Genomic DNA, 23,740 nt, shown 5'->3' with positions numbered 1-23,740 from the left:
TCACGGCTACCGTGGCTCTTACACCCTCACTCTTCCCAGCAGCAGTATAAAGTGCACAGGTCCACCATAAACGATCACAAGATTGATTCCTACCTGCACGCCAGTGAAAACAGCGTCTGGTGAACAGCAAACTGACAACACCCATGCTGCACACAGCCGCACTGTAAAGAATCCCACCTGGAAGAAGCAAAACTGGGTGTTAAGGGCTCCACATTTAAACCCCCCAGTGAACAGACACCTCTGAACTGCACTGAGATTGATAAAAAGGGTCCCCATAGAAACTAATACTAAAAGCAAACACGAAAATGCAACAAAGACTGGCAAAGAAAATGCCACGGACTCGAGCTCTACGTACACGTTCACATTCAGCTGAGTGCTACCAAAACCTCAGCTGAGGTCCAGCCTCACGGAGGCTATGAGTGCAGCCCCTCCTTGTCCAGCCTGCTTTGAAGAGGCAGTGTCAAACCTCACATAGAAGGTGGGAAGCACCAAGTGGCGACCAGTGGAGGGCATCGAGTCTTCCCTGAGGGTGTCCATGCTCATGGGGCAGCTGTCAGCAAGGTGATGGTGGGGAACCAGCAGCTTATGATGGGAAGGCAGAGAGGGAACCATGCTTTACTGGTGCTGGTGAGGATGAAGGACGGTCAGGCAAGCAGCATGGGCGCATCGAGCTGGGTTCAGCAACATCAGGACCTGCGTAGTGGGGCGAGACAAGAGGGTTTGGGATGAGGCTCTGTGATCCCCACCGAGAGGTGCCACGGTCCCAGCACTCACCGGAGCAGCGTGGAGCTGGCAGCGGTTGCCATAGCAGCGGCTGGAGGAGAGATGCTCAAGGATGCAGTAGCGGTGCAGCCGCAGGGATGTGCAGTTCGGAGCCTCCATCACCACAGCCCCGCTCCCTGGCCCTGCTGCTTCACTGCCAGCCCTGAGAACTCACCATGTGGCCGGGCAGCGTCCTCTCCTCCCAGCCATGGCGCGGCCCCGGAAGCGGAAGGCGCGGCCCCGCCGCCGTTACCAGGCAGCACCGGGGCGGGAGGCAGCCGCTGCGGCGGTGCCGGCACCACAGAGCACCCGGGCCCCTCGGGATGGAGGCGGCTGCAGCCCCCGAGGGAGCAGTGAGGGGCAGCGGGGGCTGGCGGGAGCCGGCTGAGCCCAGCACCGAGCAGGAGCTCCGTGAGGAGCTGCGGAGGGCAAGGGATGACTACAACATGGCCACAGGTACCGGGCAGGCATCCAGAGCACACCCTCACCCTCACCCTGCCTTCATCCTCACACCACTCTGCTCTGACTGAGAGCACGCCCCAGGTCAGCCTCTCACGAGCACAAAGCTGACTTGAAGGCCACTTGCATTAAAACCACTCAGTTTCCCCCTCCTTACACAATACAACCCAGCCAAAGAGCATCCCAAGCACCATCCTGGGGCATCCAGCAGCACTTCTGTATGGTGGCAGACCTGTTACCAGCTCTAGTAGTTCCCAGAGCAGCACACAATAAGGTTAGTTTAATATATATTGAAGTACTGCAGAATGCATCACCAACCAGCATCACTGTGGCTGCAGCATTAACTTCACCCTTTCCACACTCAGACGGTCACAGCTGCAGCTCTGTGTGTGCTTACCTGAAGGAAGGAGCTGTGCAGCTACAGGCAGGGGTTCGGTTTGTTTAAGAGTCCTTCTCCAACCCTACAGGCACCATCTCCTCCTTGCAAAGACAACTGGAGATCAAAGAGTCCCAGCTCCGGAGAACCAGATCTGAAACCGAAATGCTCCAAAAGCAGCTCAGAAAGCAAGAAAGCCACTTACAAGACATGTCTGCCAAGGTACCACCTGAGGGCAAGGTGTCCATCCTTGGGGATTCAGGCCTCAGGCTGCAGCTCCCCTCCTCATAGACAGGAGGTGCACCCGTGAGCTGTGACAGTGAAGGGTAAAATAACTTCTTCTTCAGTTTTGCAGTCTCAGAGAACAGAAATGTGAAGAAATGATGGTGACAATGGAGGAGGAGAACCGCAGCCTCCGACAGGTAAACTCGGTGCAAAGCTGCTATAGGGAATGCTTGTATTAGCTGCTTAGTTGTGCCTGTTTCAGGCTCGGGGGAGTTTGCCACTTAAAACCCCTACTCAGTCCAGAAGTAACAGCAGCCACCCGTGCCGACAAGGCTGTCAGTCTGCAGACTCTGCCCAGGAGGCAGAAGCAGCGTTTGGAGCAGACACAGGGAAGATGCGGCCAGGCCTGCTTGTTCCTTCCTCACAATCCGGGCTTGGTTTCTGGATCTCTTCAGGTCCTCTCGGAACAAGAATCCAGGCTGGCCGCGCAGCACAAGCTCATCGGTGAGCTACAGGAGACCATCGGGCAGCTGCAGACAGAGGCGCGCTCCCACCGGTACCACATCCGCACGCAGCAGCGGCAGCAGGAGGCAGCCCAAAGGGAGGTTAAGGCACTGCAGCAGAAGGAGCTGCAAACTCGCGTGGCGCTGGAGCTCATCACCAGCAAGGTAACGCGGCCTCGGTGTCAGCATCCTCCCTCCCTCCCTCCCGGGGACGCTCCAACCCAGGAGCAAAGAACATGAGAGCACAGAGGCATTACTCTTGGGCAGCAGCACAGCAGGAGATGCACCAGGGCACTGCAGTCCTGGCTGCCCTCCACCGCCACAGGGCCAGAGGAGCAGGGAACTCATCCATTTCCTTCCCAGCTTTGTAGCATGCAACTCCTACATCACTTACAAAGCAAACAGGCCTCAAATACCAGAAGCCCTTGAGAAACTCGAGTTCAGAACAATTACATCATCAGGTTTCTAACAGCCTTCCAGATTCAAAGTAACAGGTATCACCTTGAAGCCATTCAGGGAGGCACAGGGTGGCAAGCACAGAGCCCAATACCTGCGTAAGGAACTCAGTCCACCCCAAAACACATCATTATCACAGTACTTGCAGCAAAACCCAGTCAAACCACGTATAGTTTCACACAAACAGGCCTTTCATTTCACCCTTCAGTAGCACGGCACCCAAGTCTAACAGCGTAGTCTCTGTAAATCCCTGTGAATACCAAAGAACTGTATATACACACTAAGCACATCTATTCTCATCTTTCATCACCAGTTTGAAAAGTATCGAAGCAAAATAATCCAGGCCACATTCAGCACAGCAGGCATCAAGCCTCCGCAGGCAGAGACCACGGACGAGGAGGTGCTGGAGGCAATGCAGGTACGTGGTTCACGTGAACTCTGCTTCCAGCAAGGGCCTGACAAGGTAAGAGATCATTGCAGTGCTGCTCCCCACCCAGTGCATCCCCACCTCTTTACACAGCCCTCATTTGCAGAAAATCATTAACGAACGGATCGAGTTCCATCAGATGCTCAAACAGAAAGGCATCAGAGTCCCACCGCTCTACGGCACCGACACCGCTGCATCACCTACTAGTAGGGGAAGGAGAAGGAGTAGCACAAGGCAGCAGCATGTCACCCCCGAAAAGTAGCCCCGATGGCTGAGCAGAACACATCACCAATGTCAGGCTCCTGTTCCCTGGGTCTGAGGTCGATGTACTAATGAATTAAACTCATCCTCCTGAAACCAAGTCCTGCAGGAATCTCATTCAGTTGTTTCAACCAACTCACAGCACAAACCCCTGTAAAACACTGGTGTGTAGAAACACTCAGCTTCACAGGGAAGCTCAAAGCACTACTAAGGTCTGCCTGGCTACAGCTAGAAAGCACTGAGTTCTCATTTTTGCAGTGTTCAATAGCTGCTTGGGCAAGGTTGTACGGTTACATGACTGGAAAACTCACCAGTGCCAAAATCCATCAGTGCCCAAACACATGACAGTGACATGACTGTAAGAACCGTTTTATTTTCCCATTCATAAGCGAGTCCCAACACATGGATGGATTTGACACAGTATCTCCAAGTTCAGTTAGAGCTCTGCAGCCTCACTTTCAACAGCACAAAACTCCATCTCTAGGTCACCATTGCTTATGAAGAGGTTTGCACTCATAAGGTGGTAGCCTGGATGTAGCTGCCACCCACTCCAACCACCAGTGCGCCAACACTCTTCACATGGAAGTGTGAGAGAAAGCACTCTGGGCATGAGGGCTTGTACTCTGGGGAGACAAAAAGCTTTAGTAGCGTCAACACTAAGCAGCATCAGTCCTCTGAGTGGAAATGAACTTCACGAGCACGAATGAACTCGGTGCTCCATCAACAGTAACTCAATGGGTACGCAACAGGGTCACTACAACTGGTGCTTCCACAAGGATGGGCCATGGCTCTGCAGTGCACTGAGACACAAACCCCTGCACTCAATTCAACTGACTTGGCTTAGAAATGGAAGCTGTGTTAATGTCTGAACACAGAAACCATCCTTTAAAACTCACTCCTCGAGTCCTGACAGCAATTACATTGTCACAATTACTCCAGATAGAAAATCACGCTGAATGAGATGTCAGCAAAGCCGTTTGGCATCCCATCCTCGGTACGGGCACGCAGCACGTGGCTGTTTCAACGCTGTCACCGACTGATTTCTCAGTTTAGCTGCCAAAATAATAATCCAGCTGAAACACACCAGGAAGAAGCAGGGATCCAGCAGAAAAACATGACTGCATTCACATTACAGATGCTAAGACACAATGGTTTTCTCTACAAGTGAACATGTTCTGACTTCCAGCTTCTTCTCTGCCTTTCAGTTCTCCCTACTCAGAACGCTGATGGCTTTCTATTAAGGCTGAAGGAACACAACCCTGCTTGCCACAGCCTATCAGTCGTGACAGTAGCAGGCGGGATGCACTGCATCTTGTCCTTACAAACCCGAACAACCTCACTGCATACAAGCTGCGCTGTTGGCATATGGCAAAAAAGAAAGGAAATGGAATCATTCTGTGAGCTCTGACAGCTGCTAACGTATTACAGTGAGGAGAGAGGACACTGTGCTTAGGTCAGTTTTTGAAGGATAAAGTACTTTCAAGTTTCCATCTGTGTCCACCACTCGAACCTGCTCCACAAGCATCGGCTGAGCGTTCTGGCTGGGGTTCAAAGCTGCTGGTCCACAAAGAGCATCAGATTCGTTATCCGAGCCTGAGTCTTCCTTGTTTTCCAAGGTAGATCTGTTCAGTTCTGCAATTTTCTGTTAAAAGCGAAACACAGAAAACAAGATTAATTCTGTGGCTGAGAGCAATTCCAGGCTGCTTCCAACAGAAGTTGTTGGCAGCAGCTGAAGCCGTACGAGCACTAAGAAGGGAAGGTGTTCAAAGACAAACCCTACATTTCTAATTGTGGTAACACAATGTTATTTACCTGGGTGAGTTCTGAGGTCTGCCAGGGAATCAGGATATAAGAATATGAAAACCCTTTGCAGTGTGGAGATGGAAGGGTGCAAGCATGGAAGCAAGGATGGGAAAGCAAGTGAAGGAGAGGGAAGAATACTACTACTAAAGTAAAAATCAGCTGCTGTGTTCTCCTCAATGCATGTGGGCACTACGCATCCTGTCGAGAACAGATGTGATTATTTTCCTGAGCTACTTACCAGAATTAGTGTGTCCATGACATCTTTGCATATCTGTAAGCTGGTATCACTTGTCACCTCCAGAAAGAGATCCCGAGTGTCCTTCCTGATCTGGAAGGATTTCACAGGTAAAGCCAGTGAGATGGGAGCACACTCGCCCACAGTCACTTGGCAACACTTCATGCACAAACTGAAAGAAGATGTTCATTCAACGCAGCTCAGGCAAAGCGCTGCCTTGCTTTACAAGTCAAACACCATACTCTTGCCCTTCAATAAAGCCATCCCTGCTTAGAACAGAGCTCTGGCCAGAGGCTGCCACATTGGCAAAGGTGGAAATGGCACTTCCACATCCAGCTCAAGCTGACCACCTAGCAGGCAAGACCCAGGTTTGGAGATTTGTATTTGGAATGTAATCACAACAGGCACAGATTTGGGCATATCTCTGAATGTGGAGTTCAATCTCAGTGGAAAAAAACCCCTCACTTTAATTCTGATCAACACATTTCCACTAACAGATTACCTTTGTCTTCTCGCTGTTGGTTATGGGTGGGAAAGAAATCACGATGCCTTCAGCATCCACCAGACAGGGGTAGTTGTCTTTGCCATCCAGTAACTGGAGATACCTGCCAGGAAAAGGAAAGCGGCAAAGAGCGGGTAATTGAACCAGCAGCAGGATGCAGTGGCACAAGAGTGTGACAACAGTGAATTAGGGTGTTCCTGGTCCACCATGTGGCAAAACCAGGAGTAAGAACATGGAAATTCAGTAGAGGTGTATCACGGTGATACAGCTGAGGGAAGCCACAGGATGTCATGCACTGACCTATGCAATCCAGACACATTCTGGCGCTTCTTCTGCTTCCTCTGCTCCTCAGCTTCTAACTGCAGCTGGCGGAGAAGATCCTTTGCCTTGATCTCCTTTCGACCCAGAGGTGTTACCTACACCGTACAGAGCAAACACCTGAATTTAAGAGCTGCTCAGTCACAGGGGTTATTCAAACTCCTGTAAGCAAGACAATAACTGAGTTTAAACCTTTGTGTGAGCTACAACACCCACTGGAAAACCATTTGCTAGCACTAATTCCATTCTGTACAGTTCCAGAAGACAAAAGGGAACCAAGCGGAAAGGCCCAGGGATGCTATGGGCCCTACCTTCAGCGTGTCAGGAGGCTGAACATCATACACCAGAGGAGCTTTGATCAGCTGCAGGTCATGGGTGGCAATAGTGGCTACTGTCCGCTTTTCACAGATGTCTTCATGCAGTTTGGTCTGAAACAGAAAGAAACCCATCAAAGCAGATCCAAAACATCCACATGATTTACTCCTCAGAATTACTCTTCACAGATTCTTCTGTATTTAACATTTGTAGCTACTCAAGTAACTCTTTTGCATTAAATAGAGCCTTTCTGCATACTAATTTTACCTGAATTGCAATTGAAATGTAAAGACAGCGAGCATAACCCATGTCATATCTCTCAACTAGGAAACAAATGGTTTTAAATCAGAATACCATCACAGAGTCTTGTAATCTGAAAGCACCTAACCCCGGCCACCTAATGGCTGGGCAGGCCATAAGTCAGGGGTGACAGGCTGTGGTTATCATACCTGTTGGTTTCAGCACAGATCAGCGAACCTGGAGCCAAACCAAGGTACTTCTAATGTGGATTGGGTTCACTAATAGCTCTCAACAGGTTCCACAGCACCAACAAGCTGCTGTGACAGAGCAAACGCACTCCCGTGTGCACTCATCTCCCTCTCATGGTAACACCTGAGCTCCTACTGGGCTCCTCAGGAAAACCAGTTCTGCTCGTTCCAGAGGGACTGGGCAGCAGCTGCTGCACCCTCCCCAGCTCCTGGGTGAACAGCTCCCTCTGAGCTCACCTAACACAAGACCGCAGCACTGACCTGTGCGGACAGGAACCTCTTCAGAGCATTTCCTGGCTTTAAGTTCACTCCCCTCAGCACGCAGCACACGATGAAGGGTCGAACATCCTTGATACCCGGGCTCACTTTGACCACCAAGGGCGCGGGGTTTTCAGAGACGTGAAGAACCTTCACCAGCAGCTTGCTCGCCTCTTCCACCTCGTCCTGCTCCCCGTCCCCACCATCCTTCTTCTGCTGCTTCTCCCTCTTCTTCTTCCTGGCCTCCTCCCTGGTGCTCTCAGCCTTTCCCTTCCCGCGGCCCCCAGCCCGTAGGTAGTCCAGGATGGCTTTTGTCTGGCAGCCATTGACCATCTTCTCCAGCCGCTTGTCCTTCAGCTGGTTCCCCCTGAAGTTGGCTTCCTTGAGGCGGGGGCAGTCGGCCAGGGCAGAGGGCAGCTCCCGCAGGTGGTTGTTGGCCACGTCCAGACTCTGGAAGAGACAGAGACAGGGGGGTCAGTGATGGGGACCTGGGTGGGCTCTGTAGTGATGGGGACCTGGGTGGGCTCTGTAGCAGCCAGCAGTAGGGGTCAGTGATGGGGACCTGGGTGGGCTCTGTAGCAGACAGAGATGGGGGGGGTCAGTGATGGGGACCCGGGTGGGCTCTGTAGCAGACAGAGATGGGGGGGCAGTGATGGGGACCCGGGTGGGCTCTGTAGCAGCCAGCAATGGGGGGGCAGTGATGGGGACCTGGGTGGGCTCTGTAAGAGACAGAGATGGGAGGGTCAGTGATGGGGACCCGGGTGGGCTCTGTAAGAGACAGAGATGGGGGGGGTCAGTGACGGGGACCCGGGTGGGCTCTGTAGCAGCCAGCAATGGGGGGCAGTGATGGGGACCCGGGTACCCCTCGCACCTTCAGTGCCGGCAGGGCGGCGATGTCAGCTCCCAGCTCCTCCACCTCGTTGTCCGCAGCCTCCAGGCGGCTCAGCAGCGGGAAGGGCCCTCCCGGGGCGGCGGGGGGCAGGAGCCCTCCGGGCAGCGCCCGCAGCCGGTTCCCGGAGAGCAGCAGCGCCTGCAGCTGCGGCGCGGCGCGGGCCAGCCCCGGGCCCAGCTCCCGCAGCCGGTTCCCGCTCAGGTTGAGGCTGCGCAGCTGCGGGAAGGCCGGGGCTGCCCCGGGGGGCTCCGCGTCCGCCGCCGCCCCGCCCAGCGCCGCGGGCAGCGCCTCCAGGCCGTTACCGGAGAGGTCGAGGACGCGCAGGGCCGGCAGCGCCCCGCCCAGCCCCGCGCCCAGCCCGGCGGGGCCCAGCGCGTTGCCGCGCAGCACCAGCGTGTGCAGGGCGGGCAGGGCCGCGGCCAGCCCCGGGCCCAGCTCCCGCAGCGCCGCGCAGCCGCTCAGCTCCAGCGACTGCAGCAGCGGCAGCGCCAGCAGCGCCGCCGGCAGCCGCCCCCCGCCCGCCGCCACCCGCTCCGCCACCGCCGCGCCGGGCAGGGACAGCTCCCGCCGCCGCTCCCGCGCCGCCGCCTCCAGCTCCGGCCACGCCGCCGCCGCCGCCATGGTGCCGCGGGGAGGGGCCGCGGCGCGGGCCCGCCTCGCCCCGCCGGAAAGGGCCGGTCCGGGGCCGCCTCCGAGCGCTGCCGGGAGCGCTCCGGAGCCGGTGGCGAAGGTGCGGGTTTAACCCTTACAAAGAGCGAGAGCATCGCTAAGGGTGACCCCCTCCGTGCCCATCCCCAGCTGTGCGAGCGGCGTCCGTTCCTGCCTTGGGGTCGGACAGATTCCTGCGCGCGGGGCAACGGCTGCTCCAGACGCGTCTCTGCACCTCGGGTGGGTGAAAAGCACCCGGCTGGCTTTGGGGCACAGCGAGGAAGCGGTCATGCACAGATCAGGCCCGCGGTCTGGTCACTGCCATTGTTGATTTAAGCATTCCAGTCCAAGTGTTTGGAGAGCTTTCCTCCTGCTAGCCAGGCCTGCCTTGTGCAACATCTCTGCTCCGGGATGCTTTGCAGCACAGGAATAAGCATCACTGCGTGTTTCACACCCGCGTTGTTTCTCCCACTGCAGAAGACACAAAGAGTGAGCAGGCGCTGGGACGGACAGGGTGATCATAGACTGGTTTGGGTCGAAAAGACTTTAAAGCTGATCCAGTTTCAACCCCTGCCACGGGCAGGGGCCCCTTCCACTGGAACAGCTTGCTCCAAGCCCCTGTGTCCAACCTGGCCTTGAACACTGCCAGGGATGGGACAGCAACAGCTTCATGACCCAATACACTGCCCTGGCCAACCCAAAACACACAGCAGGCCTTTGCTAACGGGGCTTTTCCAGTCACCTACACACAGGAAAGCTCAATTTGACATCCAAAAGGGAGGGTGCTCGGGGCACAGCGCACAGCCCATCACAAGTGCTGATCCCCAAGCAAGATCAACACGTTTTGCCTGCATAAGTAATCAGGTTCTCAAATAGGAACTTGTGTCACTAAAGAAGAAATAAACCCACACATATGTTAATATATATCCTCATGTATATCTATATTTATTGATATATGTAATTTGGAAGAGTTAAACTATAGAAAGGTTTCCAAAGTACAAGCACACTGATCTGCCTGTGACATCCCTTCTCTTGCAGAGAGGCTGCACACAAACTAGAAACTGTAATAACAAAATCAGTGCAGAACATACAAAATTCACTCCGTGGTAGCAAAAACCCCAACCCCAAAAGGTCTGTCACCATCCTCACCCATCTTTGTACCTGTGGTGACACGGACCACCACTGAATTCTGCCCTGGAAAGCTCTGGCCTAAGTGTTACAGGTTAAAATCAGGACGGTTGCATTAAGGCAAAGCTCCACACACTGTGCCTGAGCAGAATTTGTTCTCTGCAAAGCTGTTAAATGGTCACATGCTGTATCCTACAGATGCTCATTTTAATCAAGATCTAACTGGAGAAACTCAGCATTTAGAATTATCTGGATATAATTTTGGATTTAGAAGCGAGCAAGCACTCTAAAGCAGGAAAAAAGGTCTAAATGGTTAAGTCAGGGTTTCCAGGGCCCCACTAAGGCTTTCTTTTCTTTGAGGGGCCATTTCTTGGGGTGTATTTTGGAATGAGCTGGGAGGTTATAAAGAATGACTTTGATTGCTACAGTAGCTCTGTGGGGCCACTCTCATGAACCTAAGGGCATGCTTAGGGTTGAGCTTAACCCTGTGGTCAAGAGGCCTAAGGCACTTGGTGTGCAGCAAGCAGCCACAGAGATCAGCCACTTCGTGTTCATGTGGTGGCAGGTCATATGGCAATATCCAACCAGCCCTTTGGCTTTTTCCTTTGGTGCTAATTCTTGACATTCACAATATGCTTGAACTCATCAAATTACAGACACTGGTGTTAGAAACAAGAGCGAAGTGTGTTACCACCACTCTCCTCAGGGAGACAGTTTACTATGAGTAACTGGAGATAAATGCCTGGCCTGCTTTGTGCCATCAGGGAATGTGGGAGGCCGGATCCATCCCAAAATATCCGTGTGTTTCCAGTGTAAGCATTTCTAGGAGAAAGCCACTGTGCTGCACAGGCAGCTGACACAGTGCTGTGGTTATCAGACTGGCAAGCGCTGCTCAACAGGCCCGTGGAGTCAAACAAATAAGATGAAATGAATTTCTCACACCTTTTAAATACCTACTATAAGCCAAAGGAAAAAATACTTGTCCTGTCATCGCTTTGTGTATGTTTTGCCACTGATTTTATTTGGGCTCCCTCTTGGGATTGGGATCTTGCTTCCTATAGAGGGTGATCGAGCTTTTGCTCCTGGAGGACCTGGTTTCCTTAAACACTGGCCACCCATTTTGCCTGTGAAGAGAAAATACAGGTCGTTATTGCAAGGACATCTGGTCCCAGCCTTGAATTTTATCTACCATTTTGATTCTCAAGAACTGTGAAGTCTGAATACTGATACTGGCAACTAAAAGTTGGTGGGCATCCGGTCTGAGGTGAGTCTCACAAGACTAAATGGTTAGCATTCCTTTCCTATCTCTAGGAAATTGCTGTGGAGCTTTAGCTGTATCCAGGCAGGATTTAAGTTCCTTCTGTTTTTCTAAATTCTAAGCAGCAGCAAACTAACTAGCATTCTCACAGGCAAATAGAAAACAGATGGACAGACATGACTGTATGTCCAGTCTGACACTGGACACTGTTGAGTTTAACCACATTCACTTAGAGCTGACAAGATTCTGTCCAGGATGCTGGAGTACCTGTAAAATGCAGGTATGAGCAAAGCAAATACCAGACACAGAGGTTAACTCCAGCAATGACCTGAACACACAGGGGACTAAAGAGCTCTGAGAAAAGTCTGAAGGAGGAAAGGCTCTGGATGTTACTGACCAAGAGAGTTTTGGTGTTGCAGGCAGGGAAAATAGCATGTTTAACTTCTGTGTCCAGGAAAGAAAAGGATTTTGCTTCATAAATAGAGACGAGTGTTAAAAAAAGCCACCTGACATCAGCATCAATTTCTCTCTGTTGGTGAAGAAGCTGCACAATCATAGATTCTGCCTACCTCCTGGGTCTGAATGGCAAAGGAAAAGCAGTACACAGCACTAACTATTCAATTCATCTCGTAATTAGGATTAGATTAGCATCCTCTGATTGGACATTACAAGCTAAATTGGGCTCTCAGTTCTCTGTGTCAGCGTTCAGGAGCTTGCCAGAATGTTAACTGTTTCCTATCACACCGATTGTTCTATTCACAGTTGTACTGTCATGCAGAAAAAGCCCCAAACTGATCAAATACACCAGCTCTCCAACCAACTGAGTTAATGCCTTGGTTTGAAACAGGATTGTTATGAAATGATTTTGAGAGTTTGCTCCCCGAGTATGCTGTAGTTAGGTTAGGTTATGTAAAAAACTGAGTTGAACAAGTAGCAAGAGTCTGCTCTCGAGGATGAAACACTCCTCTTAAGTAAAAGGAACACAGTAAAAAGCATAACCATTATTATCATAAAACAGTATCTTACCAGGCTGCACCAGAAGAGTTTTATTTAAGATGGAGAGCCTCCGCTGATTCATTTTACAGCCCATCAAGTGAGATTTCCAGCCCTGAAGTCAATCAAAAAGAAGTGATACTACAACACCAGCAAAATCAGCCAAGCTCTTAGGTAGTCACTATGTATGCACATAGATGTTGAAACCATGAGGAAAAACAGGGTTATGAACAGACCTTTTTGTGACAGCATTTGAATCTGCTCACTCATAAAAGCATCTTAGGCACCTTATGACTAAGTGAAATAGAAATTAAGATATCCAAATCTTGATATGATACCAACAGATATTTTCAGCTGCTGAAAGCACACTTTGGATGTGCCAGAGATTTCCCAGCATTAGGCAGTAACAGGGAACAGCATGGAGGAAGTTCTTCAAGGCAAGTTCTGAAGTCATTGATATAAGGCAGTGTTAGAAGAGGACATGAATTCAGTCCCAGTGCCATAACATCAGAGCAGTCTGGAAGGCATCTTACCTCCTCTCCTGGAGGAAAGTTGTCATGGCACAATGGGCAATGGTTTGCCTCGTGTTCTGGCTTGGCAGCTGAAATGATGAGAAAAATAGTGCAAGAATTGCAAAGGCAGGCTAAGTTCAAATACAAGAGGAGAAGCTGCACAACAAAGAGTGTAAAACTACTCCATGGCTAAACCAGCTCCATCCCTTTTATCATTAACTGCTCTCAAAGTCCCGTGTTTAATCATCTACACCGAAACAAGATCAAAAGGAACGCTGGGGCTTAATCCTTTGGGCTTGACGTTTGAAGTTCAATCCTCCTGTTTGAAGCTACTCACAATTGCAAGTTTTGCTCTTAATATGTTTGGGCAACTCATCTTTTGGAAGGGCTTCACCACACCGTTGGCATTTCCCAAAATTGTCCTTTTTATCACAGTCAGTCAACAAGTGCTCTGTCAGGCTGGCTATTTCCACCACCTGCAATGGAGCAAGAGGCACCCAGTGAGCCTTGTGCTGTGCTGAGTAAAAGAGGAGTATTTAAAACTCTGCTTATGTGATTTTTGGAAGTTAAATCACACTTTCCAAAATGGCACAGGGAAAATGAAATTTTAGTCCATTTATAATACTGCTCTGTCCAAAAAGTGCTACCCAAGATCACACTTGTGTTCAGCATTTGTCTACCTTAGCATTAAATATTATCTTATAGCACCTTAAAAACAGAATAACAACAGTTAATGTCTTGTAGTAGCTCCAGACAGTTTATGCCTAACCTGTTTGCAGTGCTCACATCTGGTTAACATACGGCAGTGTTTCCAGTAATGGAGATCCAAGCCTTCCTCTGTGAAGGATTCGTCCCTTTCACCACAAAAAATACATAAGCTAGGGAAAAAAATACACGCATCAGTAACATCACAGAGTGAAATGGAGGAATACTGCTGCTTCTGTTAGAAGCTATTCTGAGTAACAGCTACTATCTTGGTACACCTCATTTTCTTTACACAGTGCTTATAATGCGTTAGGGCATGTACAGATACTATCACATAATTTATGGTAACTACAACTGTGAAGCATTTGCTCACATAGAAAGATGTAATTCCCCAGCAGCACTGAGAACAGCTCACTGAGACTGGCTGTCATGGCTCCAGAGTTTTCTAATGCTTCCTCTGAGCCCTTATATCCTACAGTACACATGACAGCTACAATACATCTTTGATCCATTGGAAAAACATTAAGCACTTGGTATAACCTGCAAGCTAATAAGGTGATTGGAAGCTGCTCATCTAACTTACTTATCCAAGTAATTTGCAACAGAGGAACGACTGTCTGGAATCTCCACTGTTGCAGACTGTGGGCTTTCCTTTACCTGATAACCTGTAAAAAGAGAACTATTAAAACCAAAATCATATTGTAATTCACTGTCATGCATGCCTAGAAATACTGTTTCTCTGCATCTTCCCAGCAAAAAACTGAGCAGAAGCACACCATCACCATCATGGTAACAAGCACCAAAAGCCAATATACCTGTAGGCAACTGGGAAACTACTGCTTCAGTCATTTACAACAGTAAAATATTTCAGTGATGATTTTTACATGTAGTAGATGATCTCCCTCAGGCTGGGGAGAAATCTAAAGTGGTTTCAAGCCATATTAATTGTTATTAGAAATTAACTGGCTAGCTGGTGGCATTTTTTCTCCCGTGAACTGGTTTCCTCTATGGCAGGTTGAGCCTCGGCCAATCTGAAGCACTCTAGCATGTTTTTAAATAAGATAATTCAATAATCTATTAAGCACCTGCAGAGTTTCAGAGACATCATGAAGTATGTCCACATTTCTTAACACTATTTGAAACATTTGCACATTTCTTAACAGTGTTTAAAACTACCTACCTTGAGCCTTTAGCTTCTGCAAGTCAGAGTCTTTCTCCTATTGAACAAAAAAAATCTAAGTCAGAAATGTACTTAATGACTGTGATACTTGCCAGGAAGAACACATTATATTCTGATTTTTCTCTGTCATTAAAAGCTTAGAAGCAGAGCCAATGCATTACAACGTTTGTGCTTCTGGTCCTACAGCAAATCTCTCAGGTACTGAGGCAAAACCAAACCACCCTCACCTTTCCAGCTTGGACTTCTGCTTGCATCTCCATCAGAGCTGCCAGCTGACCTTGCAGAACTTTCATTTCTTTCTTCTTCTGTTTCTCTGCTTCTTCTCTTGCTTCCTTTCTCTGTGCCTGTCAAGAAACAGTCTTTCAGTTACAAAAGATTTTGAACCATCTCTCATATAGAAGAGACTGCAAAACACATCAATGTGGAACAAATGGTCAATGCAACAAGAAATATCCAGCACGGTTAAATGTTGCTACAGCAACACCTCCTTCCCCCCAGATTCCTCTGTCCTACCTGAAAGATAGCACTACTACTATAGTGTGTACTACAATGTGTTAATAGCACACCTTATGATGCTCTGCTACTTGTGTCCTCCAGTGCCTAATAGAGCTGTGAAATCAATATTTTGCTCAGTTGGATGCAATGTTTAAAATAGCTGTGTGGGTCTGCAATCTGATTACGTACCCTGATTTCAGCTTCAGAAAGTTTGCCATCTATTCTGGTGAATCCATCAAAGAGTGTTTTATAGAGAACAGTCTTACGAATGGTTGCATCATCTGGAGGCAGATATTCCAGTACAGCAGTCCTGTGCTTCCTGTACATGTCAAAGATAATCTGCAACGCCACATCACGGACTTCATAAACTCGGTGTTCCAAAGCTCCTGTTGCAAACTGAACATAATAATAAGGCTCTATTTCCCCACATTTTTTAAGGACTTCTTTATTAGTCTATTATTTCACTGCAGTGGCAGAAATCTTCAGGCAAACAGGTTTTTACAAACACTTTCTGACACAGTGATTCTTTTTCCCCATATTGGCATCTTGCTTCCGCACAGGATTGTGTGTTGTCACCTCCAAGAGGCTCAAATTCTTTTCACTAATCCACCAAACACTCCAAAACGGGCAGCCCCAATAAGACAGCAACAGAAAAGGCTTCCTGTGCTGTAAGCTCAGGCTCCTACCTTCATGACACTGCTGATGGTAAACCCGGAGTTTTCAGTTCCCATGTCTTTCAAGAGGCATTGCACTAATTCCACTTGACTCATCGCCAGATGTGTTGCAGAGTTGGGTTTTAATGGTTGAACCAAATGAACTGGAACAATCTGAAGAGGTCTGACCTCACTGCACAGTGCCATTTCCTAGAAACATGCAGAGAGGCAGTGTGCATGTTGGAATCCTGAACGAGAGAAGTTAACTGCCTTTGCAAAATAGAGGTATATTCCAAGTTACTTGTAATAAGTTAAGTAAAATAAAATAAGTCTTCCATAAGAAGTAGCTGCTTAGTTATTACTTTAGCAGCGAGAAGCTGCTTGCAAAGGTTTTAAAGAGGAGATTATCCCGAAGTTTGGTTTCACTTTTGGCATCAGGGAGAAATCAATAAAGTCTTCGACATGCTCAGATGAGTTATAGAACTGGACTGAGAAACGTTTCAAGAGCTGATCTTACCCTGAGCTATATGAGAAGGTAGACAAGAAGTGTTACAGAGGATACAAAGTCCTGACATTGCTGGACATAAACAGCTGGAAAACACACTGCAAGTTGGTTTTACCACTTTGCCTTCCATATTCGACATCATCCTTCACAGCAGCAAACTCTGGTCTCAAAGTCAAGCCTGGTTAGATGTTACCTACCTACCTGTGAGCCCTGTGAAATTTTTAATGCAAATCAAACCATAATTTGAAGCAAAACACTTACCTGAATGAAGTGAGAAGCCACAAGGCGAAGACGGGATGAAGAGTCTCCTGTTCTAGAAAGCAAATTTGGCAGCGTTTTTTCCACACAATGAGAAGTCTCCATCTTTCCCAGTTTATGTTTCGGTATATATTGGGTAATGATCATTTTTAGAAGTTTCAGGGATGCTTGAAAAACCTAAGTTAAAAAGAACAAGAAAACAATGACCAAAAATAGCACACAGATCCCTGTGTTCAGACAGTATTGTAGACTCTTCTCTGTACTAAAGAACAGCAGCAACAGGAGTCTAGAATTACAGTGACAACCCTAATAGAAGCTACTTCAGATACCTCTCTCCCAGAAAACATCTTGCTAGGGCTTAGGTGAAAGGCTTCTTATAAAGAGAAACACAGCTCTTGAGTTTTTTCTCTTCTTCTTGTTCTTTTATTTGAAGCCTAAGGCTCCTTAGGCTGACTGCCATCTCTCAGGTTGGAAACTAGAGGTTACTTCATTGCTCTATTTCAACTTGATAAAAACAAACAGGATCAACCACACTACACATTTATTGTAGCAGCAATAGTTCCTCAAGCTCATTACCCAGCCCAGGGCAGTATTTTCTGCACTGCTGAATGACAGACATTGCCCAGTCCTTGGGCCCAACTAAAAACTGACATTCCACTTGTTTGGGGGGTTTGGATGGGCTTGTTTGCCTGTTGGTTTTAGTTTAAACTTACTCAACAGTAGTTTTACAAACTATTTGTTCAAAGCATCTTAACCACATGGTTCTACAATTTTGGCTGCTAGATCTTCACTGGAGTATTTCTTACCCAATATATCACAACGTACCGAAGGCACTATGTCTTTGATGGCTCTCCTCACAAGGAAGATGGCAGCTCTCAGCATGTTCTTTAAGTCCTCCTTTGGAGTGGTCACTGACACTTCCATCAGCTCCTTATACACAGCAAGCAATGCATCTTCTCGATATGACCAGGTTTTGGAAAATGCTCCTGAAACCTGACCACAGAACAAGTTAATCTCTTAAAATGTCAGTGCTGATATTTCAATATTTACTTAACATTAATATACAGAAACTGCCTCAAAAGAACACATGAACTTCAGCATGAAGTCCCCACGTGTTTCCAGCAGGAATCTGGCTTTTATTAAAAGCTCAGATATTTGAGAAACTATGAGGGAAATGGATTAACAGGTCAGGCTCAAGGATCCGTTTCCTGCACAGCAATGGCTTCTCTCCCTACAATAGAGAGTGGCAAGTTATGGGTATTCTGATAGGGTCCATACCCAAAAGCAGTCTACCACATACTATCTGCTTAATAGCTCATCAAGTAATCAATCATAAAAGCTACAGCACCACACAAACGCTGCAAACACGAACCCGTATGTCCAAGGTCAACTTTTAACCTCAGATTTTTAAGTAATGGCTCTGAACAAGTGAGCATCAGTAGGTGTTTGCTGACAGAGTGCCTATCAAATCAACTCCACACAGATCACAGTAATCTATGGGCTCATTTTGGTGTTCTTTACCAAAGCTTCTCCAAACACTTCAACAGTGGGGCTGGCCTCCCTCAGTGCCTTCTCACTTAATGCTTCTGGCTCCCCAGTAATGCCACTTCTTGGAGTATCATCAATATACTCTTCAGCCATCCCCGGCTCAAAGTACGCGATGGCTCCATCAGATTGTTTCCGGATGGCTGGAAGAGGTGTCTCATCATATGGTAAAAACTGAACCTAACAGAGAAGACAAAAGTTGCTGTTCTAGAAATGACTTAGATGTGAAGTTGTTTCATCACAAATTGACTTGGTTTCAATGCATTTTTCCCCCATTAAAGCAGTATTGCTTTACAATTACATCCAGGTGTTGTAGTTCCCATAAAAACATCATGAAGAAATGGAATCAGTGCCTGTGTATGAAACTTATTTCTCATCTACAGAGTACAATAACACACAAAATGTCTTTTGTGGAAGTGCGTGCACATATAGAAGAAATCACCTGCTGATAGGAAGCCAGCAAGTCATAAAGCTTTACTTGTTAACTAAGTCAATATCCTGGTAAGAGCAAATATTGCTGCTACTAGAGACAACACAAGTCTTCCTTAGCTTTGCCAAAAGCAGGAGCAGCAAAACCTAAAGATTAAGCTAACCAGACACTGTGATTTTCTTCCTCTCCTTAGACACGACACCAAGACTCTTATTCCACAACCACATTCCAACAAATTCCCTTGCAACTGTAGATTCACCTGACCTGATCTCTCAGACGGAGATTTATTAAGCCACTAATGGAGCAAGCAGAATTCAGCTTCCACTGTATTGGACACACAAGCCCTGAATAGTCATTTAGTGTCTATTAGCTTCCAGTCATCTGTTTGTAAATCAGATAAAATCAATCCCTTTTTGCCTCAATCTCCGGTAATGTATAAGCCATGCGAATAACCACAAAGCCCTTGTTTTGAAGGCTGAATGCACAACCACTTGCTCTGACAGACTTCTGCAGTAACAGAGGTTCACTACTCACATTTTCTTTGGGAAACGCTTCCCTAGAGGTTGTGGGATGAGTCTCAGGAGGAGAAGGGGACTGATGGAGAAAAACAGGCTCAGCAGAAGCGGGATCTGCTGACCTCTCTTCCAGCAGAGGCTCTGCTCTCCACGACTCCCCTTTAGGGGGCTCTGTGTGCTCACAACGAGGTGAAGTTGCAGGTTTGGTGAGCTGAAGATTGTCAGTGTAAGTCATAGGCTCCAAAGGCAATTCAGATGGTTTTCGAACCTGAGAAAAGGAAGGTTTTGTAAAGCAAGGCTGACAATGTCCTAAAATCAGAATTGGCACAGCCCCAGCTCTGACAGTCACCAAGATTCTCGTGCTTTCAGATAACTGTCAGACCCCACTCAGAGATGTGTAATCATTTCCACTGGATGCAGCTTTGTGAATTAGGAAATAATTCTGTGTGGATGAGTGTCAGGAGATGATAAAGCTTCCTGTTCCAAGAACAATATAAAGCTATATGTATCTTATCACAGTAATTCTGTCTGGTCAGCCTTGACCTGTTACACCCCTTCAAAATGTAGGAGAGTTTCTTACTCATCTGCATCAGGTAGCTCTCTAATTCTGCAAAACATTCAGGATTCTTATGTCATTTGCTTGAGACCTCAACAGTCCAATGTAATGTATTTTATGGAGAGTTAATCATGTTCGTAAAATGCAAGTCTTTGGTTAGGGAAATCCACATAGAAAATTTAAAATCCTCACCTATTTGTCATAAAATACCAGTGTACCAACTCTTATTCTTTGAATCTATTAGGCTGCTCTGCCACTTCTCTTTACACTAGCCTCCTGAATTAGGAATAGCAGTACCCACCATCAGCTCTTCATCCAGAAGGTCATGGAGCTCCAGCTGCTGATACACCTTCAGGCGATATGCTTCCATTTGCTGTTTCTTCTTTTTAGCAAGATCATAATCCTCTTTCTCCACAGCACAGCGCTTCTCCACCTCGTACCTCCCAAGTCTTTCCCCTACCTAGCAGACAGCATAGCAGGCTAGTTTGGAATCACATTACTGTACCTATATTAAAGTTATTCAACTAAACTATCTGTTCTCAGAATTACTCTTTGAAAACATACTGGAAACCGTTATGATTCCACATGAACACAAGGGTCTCCAATAGGCTGCTGGAATACTGTTTGGCTTAAGAGACAAAGAGCTTTTCCACAATACCTTCTGCAGGTCTGCAATAGCTTGTTTGAGTTTCTTGGCATAATCATAGCGCTCGTGATGGACAGCTTCCCGCTTCTTCTCATCCAGTCTACGTATTATCTGAGCGACTTCTGGATCCTGATACATGTCAAAAGCCAGATCATCCAGAGGTGAAATGGAGTCGCATTTCCTGAAGATATAAAAGGAATAAACTAAGCTTTCAGTTCACCCAGAATAAGCCAGGCTGAGTGTTTGTATTCTCTTTCCACTAGCAGGGAACTAACAAAACAGAGGGACTGAGAACTACTTTAGTCCAAGCAGACGTTTTGCCAGGGTATACACAGAAGAACATCCTTACCCGAGGTAAGTTCCATCTAAGGCAGGATCATCTGATTTAATTCCTAAGTACTGATCTATCAGCTTCTCCCTGGAAGGCTTTGCAAGGGGAAAGAAGAAATATCTTAGTGTGCATTCATCAACACCAAGTGCACGTTCAGGACAGAGATTCTGACTTGCCACAATTGACATAAGCAATGTAGATTATAACCCTTGTTATATATTTTGGGGTATCCTGAGAGGCTGGAAGTGCAAATGTTCCAAATGACTGTATTTTTTCTACCCACATATCAGGCTCCATTCTTGAGAACATCATTAAAACATTAAAGAAAATAAATAATTAACACATGGCAGCTCTGCTACAGCACAAAACCAGCAGAAGAAAGATGCACTCCATTACCCCAGGAACCCTGTAACTGAACACATGTAGTAACAGTAAAAAGACAGGGCTGCTTTGCACTTACACTGTTAGTGCTGTCATTACTGTAGTCTGCTGGATCTCCAATAATGTTTATAGCTACTAGGGCAACCTGGGATAGATTTAAAGCAAATGTAAATGCATAAGGTCATTACTTTTTCCATATCTTATGAAAACTGAAACAAAAAAAGTGGAACAAAAAGACAAAAAGTAGAGCTGGTGGTCTCCAGAGTGATATGGAAGCAAAGAACAGCACTAACTGCCAAATGTACTTCATGCTCCATTAAAAATTTATTACCAAGTCTCCAGACCACATTGCACAGCCATCGTTGCTCCCTTTCCTGGTCTGGGATGAAAGGAAAGAGACTCACTGTAGAACTGAGGTAGGTATTTGCTGTTTCTGTATCAGGGTGGCTGTATAATACCTTCACTTAACATCACCTCAGATCCTATAGACTGAGAGTGCCTTTGTAAGGACCACAAAGCCATTCCCAGAGGAAGCCCTTTGTCCTCAGAGCAGAGCTTCAGGTGCTCTCTACAACCCAGGACAAAAGGCAATAATGGAACAGGCACTCGATTTGTTTGTTCTGGATAAGTTGCATGCACTTGGTCATGATCCTGAGTCACTTAGAACCTCTTATTTGTATTTTCTGGTTAAAACAAACCAAATATAAATCCAACTGACATTTTTAGCTCCTATAATTGAAGGGAGGAGATTTCATTGCCTGTTCTGTACTACTGAAGTGTCATCCAGTTTACCAAGTAAGGACTTGTAACTCACCTGACCATATAAGTTGTATTTATTGACATAATTTTTATGGAAAATCAGCTTCAAGTACTGGCCAACTGCATCCATGTACACAGATTTTAACTCTCGTGCTTTGAAATCAGTCTTTTCATTGTCTGAGAGAGGAACATAACTGAGAAGGAAAATGTAACAAGTAAGCAGAGGAACTGTACAAATACACAGCTGCATCTTTGCTCCTCAGGTGAGGGCTTTGCTAAGGTATAAAACTCATAAGTGAAACATGTGCTGTGAAGTGACAATACTATTCATGTCTCTTACACCTACATCTTCAGCTTTGTTACCCACCTAAGCAAATAAAGAATCTCTTTGCTGCTTCCAGCACACTGTAGCCATATTATTGCACATTATTTCCTCCTGAAGACATTTTGATTAAGGTAATAAAACCATTTAGAGCTGTTTTACTTACCCTAGTCTGTGAAATCTCTCTGACTGATAAGGAGCAAAGTATTCAGGCAAGCTTTCGCTGATGTAGAACTCAATTTTGCTTGAAATCATGTACTGGTGAGCAAGCAACTGCAGCTTTCGTATTCGACATCTCTCCACCAACTGCAGAACAATTTCCTGTGGATACTGACAGAGTCTGAAAACACACACAATTTCTGAATCATCCTTTTATAGAGGATTCCACTTCCAACTCGAGTAACATTTAATTACAAAGCTTTCCAACATTATCACTTACATCAGCATTACAAATATCATGAAAAGAAACCAAGGAGGAGAAACACTTTTCACTTCACTGCACGCATGGTGTGTTAAGGTGTCCATACGTGTCTAGAGGATATGCTGAGAAGACTGGATTTTTAATACTAAGCCAAAGCAGCTGCAAACTCCAAAACTGACAAGAATACAAACAATTCCCTTTCCTTCTTTCAAAGAACCTTTTTTTCACGCAATGTGATGCCTTTAGGTGGTAACCAAGGCACTTTTTCCCCTCCAAGATAAGGATTCCATGGGATTAAAGTAACTTCTTTTGGTGGTACTGGACACAGTACATTATCCACTTATTTTAAACCCAGTGCATGCATGTCCCAACCCCTTGACATACCTGGATGATCGCCATCCATTCACTGTCGGTGCGTGAACCATCAGCTCCTTCGCGCTGAAGCCATCTTCGTGTCCTGATGAACTAACAACTATAAACCCGATCTTGTGGGGCATCCTGCAGACGTGAGCCAGTCAAAGCCACAGTGTTTCAAGATTAAGGTAATCCCTGGAAGGGCAAGAGAAGAACACTGAAACACTGCAGTGAAAGCATTAAGTCCCATGCGCTGTCGAGTCAGCAGATGATGATGGCAAATTAAGTTTTCTTTATAATATCAGCACCATAAACCACACCATGTTCTCATGCTGAGCATTCTGCTTGCACTTCACACAACGAGAGGTTAGCTAACTCGTGTAACAGCCGAAGTTATAAATTAAGCAATAATGAAGAACTGGGTCAATTTAGCACCTTTCCACAGCTACGCACACACCTGGGCTGCTGACGGGCAGCACAGGGAAGGAGCAACGGGAAAGACAAACACCCGGGACCACCGCCAGCCCTACCCCCGGTACCGCAGTGCTAGCACAGCATCAATTTCGGCCCCCTCCCTCCTCCTCCTCCTCCTCCTCCCGCTACCCCCGGCCGCTGCAGCACAGGCCGCGGCGGCTCTCCGCCGGCTCGGGGGAACGGCCGGGCCGCGGACAAAGCCTCGGGGCCCGGCCGGAGGAGCAAGGGGGAAACGGCCAGGCCGGAGCAGGCCCCACTTACCTCAGCGCGGCCCCGCCGCCGGCTCTCATGGCAACGCCGCGCCCAACGCCGCGCATGCGCGTCCGGCCGCCCCGGGCCGGAGCCGTCTCCTCCTCTCGGGGCGCCTGCGCGGCGGGAGCCGCTCCGGGGG

At 47.5% G+C, this 23,740-nt stretch overlaps 3 protein-coding genes across 5 annotated transcripts; 1 reads left to right on the top strand and 2 right to left on the bottom strand.

Annotated features, from left to right (window-relative positions):
• The first annotated feature begins 1,076 nt into the window (after window positions 1-1,076).
• On the top strand, window positions 1,077-3,569 carry CCDC27 (coiled-coil domain containing 27). Of its 2 annotated transcripts, XM_062614544.1 has the most exons (6): window positions 1,077-1,218; window positions 1,689-1,819; window positions 1,945-2,019; window positions 2,278-2,490; window positions 3,095-3,199; window positions 3,315-3,569. In XM_062614544.1, exons 1-6 carry the CDS (start codon window positions 1,086-1,088, stop codon window positions 3,468-3,470), a joined length of 813 nt encoding a protein of 270 aa, XP_062470528.1. In that variant the 5' UTR covers window positions 1,077-1,085; the 3' UTR covers window positions 3,471-3,569. The 2 variants fall into 2 exon arrangements, with proteins under 2 accessions (XP_062470528.1, XP_062470529.1); XM_062614545.1 differs by lacking the exon at window positions 1,945-2,019.
• Window positions 3,570-3,822: 253 nt separating this feature from the next.
• On the bottom strand, window positions 3,823-8,901 carry LRRC47 (leucine rich repeat containing 47). The gene is made up of 7 exons (XM_062614543.1): window positions 8,260-8,901; window positions 7,392-7,838; window positions 6,639-6,755; window positions 6,310-6,425; window positions 6,010-6,112; window positions 5,511-5,600; window positions 3,823-5,111 (listed from the first exon to the last, which is right to left on the bottom strand). Exons 1-7 carry the CDS (start codon window positions 8,899-8,901, stop codon window positions 4,884-4,886), a joined length of 1,743 nt encoding a protein of 580 aa, XP_062470527.1. The 3' UTR covers window positions 3,823-4,883.
• Window positions 8,902-9,895: 994 nt separating this feature from the next.
• Window positions 9,896-23,693, bottom strand: CEP104 (centrosomal protein 104). 2 transcript variants are annotated; one of them, XM_062614536.1, is made up of 22 exons: window positions 23,611-23,693; window positions 22,906-23,070; window positions 22,267-22,440; window positions 21,834-21,972; window positions 21,099-21,164; window positions 20,657-20,733; window positions 20,320-20,488; window positions 19,963-20,121; window positions 19,125-19,373; window positions 18,137-18,340; window positions 17,441-17,608; window positions 16,619-16,792; window positions 15,886-16,062; window positions 15,389-15,595; window positions 14,932-15,048; window positions 14,705-14,741; window positions 14,108-14,189; window positions 13,589-13,697; window positions 13,157-13,295; window positions 12,841-12,908; window positions 12,341-12,422; window positions 9,896-11,180 (listed from the first exon to the last, which is right to left on the bottom strand). In XM_062614536.1, exons 2-22 carry the CDS (start codon window positions 23,016-23,018, stop codon window positions 11,044-11,046), a joined length of 2,847 nt encoding a protein of 948 aa, XP_062470520.1. In that variant the 5' UTR covers window positions 23,019-23,070; window positions 23,611-23,693; the 3' UTR covers window positions 9,896-11,043. The 2 variants fall into 2 exon arrangements, with proteins under 2 accessions (XP_062470520.1, XP_062470521.1); XM_062614537.1 differs by lacking the exon at window positions 23,611-23,693 and having other exon boundaries at window positions 22,267-22,421; window positions 22,906-23,063.
• Between the last annotated feature and the right edge of the window lie 47 nt (window positions 23,694-23,740).

Source organism: Pezoporus occidentalis, unplaced genomic scaffold (assembly GCF_034315485.1).
Source record: "Pezoporus occidentalis ecotype Australia unplaced genomic scaffold, CSIRO_AGI_Poc_V1 ctg176, whole genome shotgun sequence".
Lineage (NCBI taxonomy): Eukaryota > Metazoa > Chordata > Aves > Psittaciformes > Psittacidae > Pezoporus > Pezoporus occidentalis.
The sequence above is the reverse complement of the archived record's forward strand: the minus strand, read 5'-3'. Positions and strand labels throughout refer to the sequence as shown.